General features: G+C 43.4%; 1 protein-coding gene and 1 long non-coding RNA gene across 2 annotated transcripts in view; one reads left to right on the top strand and one right to left on the bottom strand.

Moving 5' to 3' along the window:
• Positions 1–791: 791 nt before the first annotated feature.
• The window catches only part of dzank1 (double zinc ribbon and ankyrin repeat domains 1), a 36,019-nt gene continuing 24,488 nt past the window's right edge, over positions 792–12,322 (top strand). The window contains exons 1-8 of the mRNA XM_078166574.1: positions 792–856; positions 2,038–2,177; positions 4,091–4,215; positions 7,880–8,027; positions 8,276–8,381; positions 9,688–9,751; positions 9,962–10,080; positions 10,175–10,245. Coding sequence (XP_078022700.1) covers positions 2,119–2,177; positions 4,091–4,215; positions 7,880–8,027; positions 8,276–8,381; positions 9,688–9,751; positions 9,962–10,080; positions 10,175–10,245 — 692 coding nt within the window. The 5' untranslated portion in view covers positions 792–856; positions 2,038–2,118. The remainder of the gene's footprint in view (positions 857–2,037; positions 2,178–4,090; positions 4,216–7,879; positions 8,028–8,275; positions 8,382–9,687; positions 9,752–9,961; positions 10,081–10,174; positions 10,246–12,322) is intronic.
• On the bottom strand, positions 2,025–2,974 carry LOC144462535 (uncharacterized). The gene is made up of 3 exons (XR_013490819.1): positions 2,886–2,974; positions 2,551–2,644; positions 2,025–2,275 (listed from the first exon to the last, which is right to left on the bottom strand). It is a non-coding gene; the product is annotated as an uncharacterized LOC144462535 (long non-coding RNA).

The following is a 12,322-nucleotide window of genomic DNA, read 5'->3' as shown; positions in this document are numbered from 1 at the left end:
GGAGGGGATAATTTCTTTAAAATTTTGTTGGCTTTTTTTTTCTTTAAAACTTTTGGCAATTTTTAAAGAAAACATGCCCTTTAAGCTCGAGGCAAGTTTGGTCGGCATGCTTTCCTTAAAACTCTCCAAAAATTCCTCCATTTATCACCCAGAAACTGTGAAAACAGAAATTATCATTGGATTTTAAAAAATCTGACGTAACTTGGTCACATCATGTGCGACAAACGCTTCTGACAAAAAAAAAGAAAAGAACCAAATCTGAACTTACAACAGTGATAATTCATCAAAATCACTCATTTGAAATTTGTGTAAAAATAAAACATTTGCAAACTGAGACTTTTTTCAACTCTTTTAACTTTCAAACATCAAATTAAAAACCCAACTCATTTATGGTGGAGGGAGGCTCAAGGGGAGATATTTGGAGCTTCACCTCAGCTCCTCCTCTGACAAGTGAAGAACAGTCCCTACACTACTCTGTGCGAAGGAAAACATCACCCTTTTCTTATTTTATTGATTAATGCTCAGAAAAGTATTATTTGTTCCCACTGATTTCAATATTAGTGATATAAAAACTTTACGCATTTGGTTGAATTTCTCTTCTTCAGGTGTTTTTCTTTATTAACGCTTTTTTCAATTTGTATTTTTAGTATTTGAGTTGAAATTTAACTTCATTTAAAACTAAAGTTATTTATTTCACCAGTTCCTCCCGGCGGGGCGGCTGGTCTTCTCTTAGCCCCGCCCCCCGCTAGATGCTCATAGAGACGGTTGCCTCTTTGTCGTTGCTATGGTGACGCTTCCGTACACAGCCGCAGGGTCAACTTCAGTCTCCTCCGCTCCGTCTGATCTCTGATCTGAAGTAAGACAACATTAATGTTTTATCGTGAAACGGACATGCGCGGTGTGACGTGTTTACATCAGCTTGTTTACTGTTTGTGTGTTTGTGTAGTATCAGTCACACTGAGCGCGAGGACACAAACAGAGCAGAGGAAGTGTGATGAGTGCAGTGACCGGACGTGACTTTGTTTCGTATCTCTGTCCCTGCGCTCCAAATCGCATACTTCTACTATATACTTTCAGTATGTACTGCAGCTGCCCTTAAAAAGTATGTAGTGTAGTATGCAGTGTGCATACTATTGGGACACACTACATCCGCCATCACATCGCTCCCTGAACTCCGACCCTCTTGCTCACTTCCGCCGCCGTCTGTAGCGCCACATTTGAATATTTTATGTTGTTGTACTTCGGAGATGCAGCAAATCTCCTCTCGTCGAGCTCGCCAGAGTCGTGCATACTGTCGGAGGTGCCGGAGAGCTCTGTTGCTGTTATGTCGTCATGTATGTTGTTGTTTCTAATAAACAGTCCCAAGCCTATTATTAGTGACCTGTCTATTGAACTAGTCACCAGTAGGCACATTAACCCCTTCACACACAGCTCTCTGTTGCTGGCAGATGTGTGTTGTTAAATATATTTACAGCTGTGCAGCTGCTGGCACTATATTCTGTCTGCACGTGAAGCAGCCTTACATTCACATTACTTTTATTTGTAGTGTAACATACCTGCACATTCTTACTACATTACTTAATATGTGTTTGACTTTTACTATTTATATATTTACTAGTCTATACTGCTCATACCTGGCCCATAGTGTATTCATATTTAGTCATATGCATTCATTATTTATACCACACTTACACCACTGCCTGTACTGGTAGAATCTTCTATATTGTAGTCATAGTTGAACCTCAACACTGATTATACTGTAATCACAGTAAAGTTGAATGTTGTAACCGTGTTCTTGCAAAACTGTATGATATGTGACAGTATATAATCAGATCATTGCAGTCCTAATATGTAGTGTCTTAGTATCTCAAATTATATAAACCATGTATGAAAGGAAGTGTTGCTCCATCACCATCATTATCAGTGTTGGCAGGACTGAGATCAGTTGTACCAATATAAAACAGGCAGAATGTGATTTTACAGGAATTCAAATGAGGCTTTTGCATAATATTGGATTCATTTATTTCACATTCATAGCATGTCCACACAACATACTGCCAGCTCAACCCCAACGTGCCCATCCTGCGGCTCTATCTGGATGGTGTGTCCGACCTCCGCATGAGCAGGGAGTCCATAGCTGCACTCACAGCTGCTCTGGCCCGTGAGGCTGACTGTGGGTGGGTCAAAGAGCTCCATGTCTTCACCTTCCTCTACTGGCCTGCCCATGCAGCATCCTACAGGGTTGTCTCGAGGGCGTTTGACATCCCCAAAACAACTGTCCACAGGACGATGATGTAACATTTAAAAAGAAAACAAAACATAGTATAAAGTATATAAATAAGCAGTTACGTATCAGTACATGAGGTATGTGATATAAAAACAAGTAGTCTAGTAAAAAAGTACGAGGTATAAAGCAGTATTGTATGAGTAAGGCTGACTGACACTGATTAACTGAACTGTTACAAGGCCGTAGTGTGTGATGTGAATAATTGGCTTACATGCCTACAGTGCTCCTTTTATCACATTTCAGCACATAATAATGTTACTCACTCATATCCTTTAACGGCTGCATTTCTCTTGCCGGTGAAGAGGTCCACGTTGTCTGTCCTCCAACTAATCAGCAGCTCAGTGTGTTCATCCGACCCTAACATTAGAAATTAATTATATTCCAGTAAGAAAAGGCAGATAATGTTGATGACCGACTAGTAACTTACTTAACAAACTAGCGAACGTACTTAATATCCGAGTGCATCATCAACAACTTCATGTGAGGTGAATTGGTATGTCTGACAGTCGTACATGTCATCATCTTAGCTTCGTGCAGCAATGGTATATTAATGTTTTAATCATACATACGAGCAGTAAAGATGTAAAATGGTACTTACACTTGAATGTGCTGTTGTTCGTCATAAAGTTGCTCATTTTTTTCTTTCTCTGTGTCGTGTTGTCTTCCGTGCTATATGTGGGCGTTGGTTGTACACACAGCTCAGTCAGTGCGACGTAACTTCCGCTGCACAAAGGATTGTGGGTCAGAATGGCCAAAGAAGCATGCTGACATACATACTGCGAAATATGACCAGATGTAGTAGAACATCCTGGTACTTTTGGCATACTGCATCTGACATACTATGTACTGGGACACACTAATTATTTTTCTGGCGTACTAAATAGTAGGCAAGGCTATTTTACTTGTAGAGCACAGTTCGTACACAAAGTAATTCAAAGTGCTTTACAGAACAAGAAAATGCATTAAAATCACAATACAAAATAAAAACATAAATAATCATTATAAAATGAGCTTTAAAAGAGAAGAGTGCAGATAAGATCCTTTCAGTCATATGCACAGTGACATAGAGCTGTTTTGAGCCTAGATTTGAACATTGTCAGAGTAGAGGCCTGTCTCACATCTTCAGAAAGACTGTTCCAGATTTTAGCTGCATAAAACTGGAATCCTGATTCCCCATTTTTAGTCCTGACTCTGGGCACCAGCAGGAGGCCGGTCCCTGAGGTCCTCAGAGTCCGAGATGGTTCATATGGCACTAACATGTCAGAGACGTACTTTGGTGCTAGGCCGTGGAGAGACTTGTACACAAGCAGAGCTGCTTTAAAGTCTATTCTCTGAGCCACAGGAAGCCAGTGTAGAGACCTGAGCACAGGACTAATGTGCTCGTACTTCCTGGTTCTGGTCAGGACCCGAGCAGCAGCATTCTGGATGTACTGCAGCTGTCTTACGGCCCGTACCATAGTATGGTAGTATGGGTATTGGAACGCAGGTTGTGTGTCCCATGCTGCTCACACAGGAAGCTGTGAGGAGCGTCACTGTATCAGTGGGGAAGATGTACTCAGATCATTTACTGCAGTAAAAGTACTCACACCACAGAGTAGAAATACTGGGTTACAAGTTAAGGCCATTCTGGCTGACGTGTACTCTGAGTAAATACTTCTGTTCTTTACTCAAGGTATGAATGCAGTACCTTTGCTTGTAACAGAGTATTTCTACACATCAGTACTGTTACTAAGGTAAAAGATGTGAGTACTTCATCCACCTCTGCCGATTGATTGACTGATTGATTGATTGATTGATTGACAGGCAGACAGCCATCATCATGACAGCAGGATCGGTTTCGGCTCCACTCATCATTCCCATCATCCCCCTGCAGACACACAGAGCAAAGAACCACATGGACACCAACACACCTGTCTCCATCCAGTCAGGTACACCAACACACCTGAGACCAATATCATACTTTTACTGCACCACATTACTCTGACAGATTTTTACACTTCATTACAAACTATAATCAATAATCAATAATCAGTGCTTAAGTGTCATTAGAGATGAATCCACTCAGCAGGATATAAAGCTCCACCTTCAGCAGCTGATCATCACATTCATACATCAGTTACATCATGTAGAGTATTCTGTTACTTTCACAGAACCAACCACTAGTTGACTTACTTGACTTAAACCCTTTTTCACTTTGGGGATCAGAGGTCATTCACGAACTTTCTCCAGCTGGTTTGGTGTTGGGTGGTCTTCTCTGCTTCCTTCTAGGATGTTCTTGATTCCTTGAGTTCTGCCTCAACAGACCTTCTCCAGGGGTTCTTTTCCACTGTGGGTTCCAGGAGAAGGACTGTCCGGTCGTGTTGGAGGGCGGTTTCCTCAAGGTGTGCCCAGTCCAGCCTCATTTCCTGCGTTTGACTTGTGCTTCAAGTGGTTCTTGTTGTGTGGTTTGCCAGAGCTCTTCTTTTGTACTTGTATTTGGCCAGTATATTCCCAGGATGTGTCTTAAGCATCTGTTAACAAAGGCTTGCAGTTTGTTGGTGGTGACTTTTGTGGTTCTCCATGTTTCTGCGCCAAGACGGACTTGACGTTTGAATTGAAAATGCGGAGTTTGGTTTTTGTGGAGACGTTCTTTGGGTTCCGAATTGGTTTTAATATAAGAAAGGATGATCTTGCTTTTCCTATTCTTGTTTGGAAGTCTTTGTCACTTCCCCCGTCTTTCTCAACAATGCTTCCCAGGTATGTAAATGTGTCCACCTCTTCTAGTGCCTCTTTGTCTAGGTTTATGGGATTGTCTGTTTTATGGTTGATGGTCATTACCTTTGTTTTTGCTTTATCGATGTGGGGTCCTGTGGAAGGTGCAAATTTTGGTGAGTTTGGTTATTTTGGTCTGCATCTGTGTTTGACTGTTTGACAGGAGGACTATGTCGTCCGCAAAATCCAGGTCTTCTAAATGGGACCACATTGTCCACTGTATGCCCAGATTTTGTTCGGCTGTGGTGGTCTTCATAATCCAATCGACTGCCAGAGGAAGAGAAAGGGAGACAGTAAGCAGCCCTGTCGGACTCCTGTATCTACAGTGAAGTAGGGGTGTAACGATACATCGATCCACATCGATACATCTATTCACTGATTAACGATCCGATTATATCGATGCAAAATGAAAACATCGATCCATATCGTCATCTTAAAGATACACATTTATTTTGAAATTCACATAGCACGTCTGTGTCACCATTTCTGGGAAAGCACGCCTCCGCTCAAACAACAAACAGAGCTCAGAAATAAAATGGTCAAATCATATTCTAGTTGTTTTTGTGAGTTGATGTAAATGATTGTGTTAGATGGGCATATGATATCACGTCATATCGATCGCAGGCTCCTGAATCAAATCGAATCAAACTCGTATTGTGACAGACTTTGTGATATTGGCAAACATCATATCATCATCCAAACAAATCGATATAATATCGTATCGTGATGAAGTTGGTGATTTACACCCCTACAGTGAAGCTGTCTGTGAGATGGCTGTTATGTACGAGTTTCCACAAAACGTTTCTCTCTAGATTGTCGAATGCTTTATGGAAGTCGATGAATGTGAGGTTTAGAGATGAATCCACTCAGCAGGCTCTGTTCTACAATAATGCAAAGTGTGGTGATGTGGTCAGTGCATGATGTGCACATGATGTGCATGATCCATCCTGGCAGAAACCTGCCTGCTGGTCTCTGAGCTTCTTTTCTAGTTCTTTTGACAGTCTTTCCAGGATTATCCTGCATAGTATTTTCCCTGGCACAGATGTAAGCATGATGCCTCTGTAGTTATTGCAGTCTTGAAAGTTGCCTTTTTTAGGGAGTTTCACCAGATACCCTTATGTCCATTCACTGGGCACCTTTTCTTCTTCCCAGATCTGGCTAAAGAGTTGGTGGAGCATTACTGTTGCCGTTTCTGGGTCTGCTTTAATGGCTTCTGGAGGTATTCCATCTGGACCTGGTGCCTTGTTCTTTTTGAAGTTTTCAATAGCTTTTTTTATTTCTTGTTTTTTGGACTTGTTTGTATTGCTCTGTGGGGGTGTACATATAGTACTAATACTACAGAACCAACTACTAGTACCACACAACCAACTACTAATAACACACAGCTAACTACTAGTGTAAGCGATTGAGCAGCTGTTGATTATTGATGCCTGGAGACAGCGGGCTCAGGTTGGTGATGTCAGAGAAAAGCGACGTGTTGGGGCACATTGGAGAGTCAATAAATGGAGGCGTTGTCCCTGGCGCTCCAAGAGTTCAAGTCCGTGAGTTTTTGTCTATGAAAAAGGTATCTTTGAAGCCCCTTACACCTCGGACGCTACTCTAGTACCACACAACCAACTGCTAGTACCACACAACCAACTACTAGTACGACAACTACTAGTACGACACAACCAACTGCTAGTACCACACAACCAACTGCTAGTACCACACAACCAACTACTAGTACGACAACTGCTAGTACCACACAACCAACTACTAGTACGACAACTACTAGTACCACACAACCAACTACTAGTACGACAACTACTAGTACGACACAACCAACTGCTAGTACCACACAACCAACTGCTAGTACCATACAACCAACTACTAGTACGACAACTACTAGTACCACACAACCAACTACTAGTACGACAACTACTAGTACCACACAACCAACTACTAGTACGACAACTACTAGTACCACACAACCAACTGCTAGTACCACACAACCAACTACTAGTACGACAACTACTAGTACGACACAACCAACTGCTAGTACCACACAACCAACTGCTAGTACCACACAACCAACTACTAGTACCACACAACCAACTGCTAGTACCACACAACCAACTACTAGTACCACACAACCAACTGCTAGTACCACACAACCAACTACTAGTACCACACAACCAACTGCTAGTACCACACAACCAACTACTAGTACGACAACTACTAGTACCACACAACCAACTACTAGTACCACGCAACCAACTGCTAGTACCACACAACCAACTACTAGTACCACACAACCAACTGCTAGTACCACACAACCAACTACTAGTACCACACAACCAACTGCTAGTACCACACAACCAACTACTAGTACGACAACTACTAGTACCACACAACCAACTACTAGTACCACGCAACCAACTGCTAGTACCACACAACCAACTGCTAGTACCACACAACCAACTACTAGTACGACAACTACTAGTACCACACAACCAACTACTAGTACGACAACTACTAGTACCACACAACCAACTACTAGTACGACAACTACTAGTACGACACAACCAACTGCTAGTACCACACAACCAACTGCTAGTACCATACAACCAACTACTAGTACGACAACTACTAGTACCACACAACCAACTACTAGTACGACAACTACTAGTACCACACAACCAACTACTAGTACGACAACTACTAGTACCACACAACCAACTACTAGTACGACAGCTACTAGTACCACACAACCAACTACTAGTACCACACAACCAACTACTAGTACCACAGTGGTGGTACCACTAGTTCTAGCAGGTGTGTTTGAAAGGTGTTTCTCTGCAGACACTCCTGATGTTCTGATCTTCTACACTCTGGATGGGTCGAAGCCGGCGGCAGTGCAGCGGGGGTCAGCTGGCAGCAGCAGGAAGTACACTGGGCCCATCCTGCTGCCTGCAGGTCGAGTCGCCGTCAGAGCTGTAGCTGTTACCAGGTAACTGCTCACCTGTCCCCAGGTAACTGCTCACCTGTCACCAGGTGACTGTTCACCTGTCACCAGGTAACTGCTCACCTGTCACCAGGTAACTGCTCACCTGTCACCAGGTGACTGCTCACCTGTCACCAGGTAATTGTTCACCTGTCACCAGGTAACTGTTCACCTGTCACCAGGTAACTGCTCACCTGTCACCAGGTAACTGCTCACCTGTCGGAGCAGTAGCTGAACTGTATGTCTGTCTGTAGTGACGGCAGGGAGAGCTCCGTGGTGACGAAGGTTTTCTCCGTTGAACTCGTGGATGCAAACAACAGGAAGGAGAGCGAGGAGAACTTCCTGCGGGGCGACCAGCAGGTAATCACATATACAAACACAGACCACATTTCCCATCAGCACCTGCAGAGGATCAACATGTCAGCAGGAGGCACACAGTAAAGCAGTCTCTTTCAGACTCTTTTCTTTGGATGGTCGTTAATATTCCAGACCTCTGATCAAGTAAAACAACAACTGGACATTTGTTTTATGAACAAATTTCAGTCTGCGTTTAATCGTAAATAAAACTCTTTACATTCAAGAACCTGAACCCTGATGTCAGCTAACTACAGCGAGAATGCCGAGAGGAAGTCTGTGACGGCCGTGGATGTGGCGTGTGCTCTGAGGAGGCAGGGACGCATTCTGTGCGGCTTCAGTGAATAAATAGATTTGTCCATTATTACGATCTGAGAACCGGGTCTGAAGTATAAACGTTTATATTTCAGTTTTCTTGGCTGCATATTTAAAAGGTCACAAAATATTTGGCTATTTAATGTGTTATTAACGAAGTTACTTTTTATTTTTTATTAATTTCCCACCGGACATTTCGGCCATTTATATTTTCATCTGCTGGACGACCACAGGTGACTGACCAGAAGCCGACCTGTGCCAGCAAATGTAAACGCTGTTTTAAAGCCCATTTTAGTGCCTAAACTGTAGGACTACAGCTCCCAGGTCGGTCACATGATGTCATTGGGCCCAAAAAGATTTTTTCCCCATTGACTGACATTGTGAAAGAGACGTCTGTAAATCACTGGATACGTTATTTTTGGCGTCACAACCCCCACGAAACGACTTGGTTCACTAAAAAATGTTAGCAGTTTGCTCCAATAACAAAAGTTTAGAAGAGCCGCGCAGTTAAATCTTTTAATCTCCATTTAAATTAGCGGAGTGCTAAACAGGAAGTCACTAAAGATATATATATTTTTTGGGACATTTTTGCCTAATAGATAGAACAGTTGAGCGTGAAGGGGGAGAGAGAGGGAGTGACATGCAGCAAAGGGCCACAGGCTGGAGTCGAAACCCGGGCTGCTGCGGCAAAAGCCTTGTACATGGGGCGCCTGCTCTACCACTAAGCCACCGACCCCCCAGTAAACAGGAAGTTAGCTGCTCAGTCGGCAAAGTCTCTAGCACGCCCACCCTACGGGCCCAGTGATGCCTTAGATCTGGTCGTTTTACAGCCAGGAAGTTGAACATTTTCATCTTCATGCACCACTGAGCAACTTTGATGAACAGCGCCCCCCCCCCCCCCCCCAACACTGTATCCAGTGATGATCAACTGTGAGTCCTCCATCATTGTCTTATAAAACATGTCGCAGTAAGTTTTCATGGGTTTTTTTTTTTTCAGCGTCCGTCTGAAGGAACCTCATGTTCTGCTGAGAACTCTGCAGGTTCCTCACTGAGGCCTCCAGGTTTGTTCCTCTGGGTACTATACTGACATTAAAATATACTTTCACTGATTGAACTCTTAATGTGTTTGAACTGTGTTTAAAAACCCCTGGAAGTTGTTCTTTATTATCCAGAGTCAGATTCATGTGATAAGCTTAGCTTAGCACAAAGACTGGAGGCAGAGGGAAACTGGGATATCACTTCCTTCTTCCTGTCCTGTTGTTGGTCTTCAGAGCCGAGGATGATGGGAAACGCCTCTCCTCAATCAGGTCCTCGTTTCCTGAACAGTCGATTGGGCTCTCCAACAAACAAACAACAACAAACTGGATCCTCTAAATGTTCCCAGTCAGCGGTAAACACCATCAACTCACCCAAACCAGCACCACACGCCGCTGCCGTACAGAAACCTGTCTGTGTTGACTTTTGTTGTGTTTCCTGTCTGTCAGAGTTCAGGTGTGTTGAAGCAGCTGAGCAGCACGCAGACGTCCCGAATCCTCCGAGAGACTGACTTCCTGCGGTACGAACAGATACAAACTAAAACACTGATTATCTGGTGCGAAGGTCATCGTCACTGAATATCGCAAAGCATCGTCAGTATTCTTCTATTAATGCAGACAAATTTATTATGTCAGGATTGAAATGTCTCATCTAGACCCAGTATCTTAACTTATCTTAACAAACACTTTAAACATTTTTAATTAAGTAAAATAAAAACAAACATGTAGGTCAGTTAATCCAATCAGAAGAAACCTGCAACATTATACTAATACTAATACTACATAATACTTTTTTTTTTTTTTGTTTACAAATTTCCTGAGAGTCAAAGGAACCATGAGAACATGGTTATAATCATATAATCAGAGGTTTCAGTGACACAGACTCTTGAGTTTGTGATGAAGAAATATATAAAAGCATCATCTGCATAATGTTGAATAATCAAAACAATTTAATGGGAGCTCATTAATAAAAACAGAAAACCAAAGTGGCCCGAAAGTAGAACCTTGAGGAACACCTTTCTGCTGAGTGAACAACAACACAGTGTTTTAGGAGTATACCAGTTACCCCTCCACAATGCATACTGGGAACAGGGTTGCAGTGATAAACAGGTTTTACTGTGGTTTGAAAATTGACGTTTTATTTACATTGCTCATCTACGTTACTGAAAAAAAAGGCAGCCGGATGGAAAATCCAACCTGCTTGCACACATTTCCTCACCTCCTCCTCCTCAGACTCTTTACACATACTTACATTTCAATTATGATGAAGTTTGTGTTCAACCAAAAAAAGCTTCCACTGATAATAGAGATTGTGTAACACCATGATGACGTGAGACAGCGATATTTTCTGCTATGGTTATCACACTGTAAAAATCTCAGACTGTTGTAGCCCTGGTTGGGAAAGGCCGACAGCATGGAGCTGATCTCAGGCTGCGTTCACTCCTGTTCAGTTCCTGTTCACACTGACTTTTTACAAAAGAACCTGGAGGAGTAAACAGGAAGTTGTAGCGACTGACAGGTGACTGGTTAATTGGACAGTTTTGGCATCATCAGGACCCACGTGGGGAAATCCAACAGATGTTTGTGCAGCAGCACTTTAATGCTTCTGAAGTGTTTCTGTTTCTGAGGTTTGGTCTCACACAGAGCTCTCAGAGAAAGAAGTGACTGTCAGCATTATCAGGAGGCTGTTATCAGACTGCAGGTCAGAGACATGTGGTGAATAATGACTGACACACACACAGGATGAAGAGAAGGCGTCCTGTACAGTAATGATGTGGAGCTTCATACTGTGGGAACACTGTCGCACACTTTTAAAAAAAAAAAAAATTTAAACAAAACAAATACAAATTACACAACTACACTGAAACACATCACAAACCACTGACATACACATACGGTAGTAAAAGGAAAAAATTCACAGACACACAAAAAAACAAATCAACAACAAAACAAACAACCAAAAACAACTAATTCATGATGTCATAATCTATTCCATCTTCTTTCTTGTTTAGTGAGGAGTGAGGGTAGGATGGAGCGGGAGACTGATAGGTGGATTGGGGCAGCGTCAGCAGTGATGCAGGCGCTTAACCGGTCCATTGTGGTGAAAAGGGAGCTTAGCCAAAAAGCGAAGCTCTCGATTTTCCCGGTTGATCTACGTTCCAACCCTCACCTATGGTCACGAGCTCTGGGTAGTGACCGAAAGAATGAGATCGCGAGTGCAAGCGGCCGAAATGAGTTTCCTCCGCAGGGTGGCTGGGCTCAGCCTTAGAGATAGGGTGAGGAGCTCGGAGTAGAGCCGCTGCTCCTCCACATCGAGAGGAGCCAGATGAGGTGGTTCGGGCATCTGGTAAGGATGCCTTCCGGACACCTCCCTTGGGAGGTGTTTCGGGCATGTCCAACCGGGAGGAGACCTCGGGGCCGCCCCAGGACACACTGGAGGGATTACATCGCCTGGCTGGCCTGGGAACGCCTCGGGGTTCCCTCGGAAGAGCTGACGGAAGTGGCTGGGGAGAGGACTGTCTGGGCTTCTTTGCTGAGGCTGCTGCCCCCGTGGCCCGGACCCGGATAAGCGGAGGACGATGAGTACGAGTACGAGTA

The sequence above is a fragment of the Epinephelus lanceolatus genome, chromosome 3 (assembly GCF_041903045.1).
Source record: "Epinephelus lanceolatus isolate andai-2023 chromosome 3, ASM4190304v1, whole genome shotgun sequence".
NCBI classification, from domain to species: Eukaryota; Metazoa; Chordata; class Actinopteri; order Perciformes; family Serranidae; genus Epinephelus; species Epinephelus lanceolatus.
The sequence above is the reverse complement of the archived record's forward strand: the minus strand, read 5'-3'. Positions and strand labels throughout refer to the sequence as shown.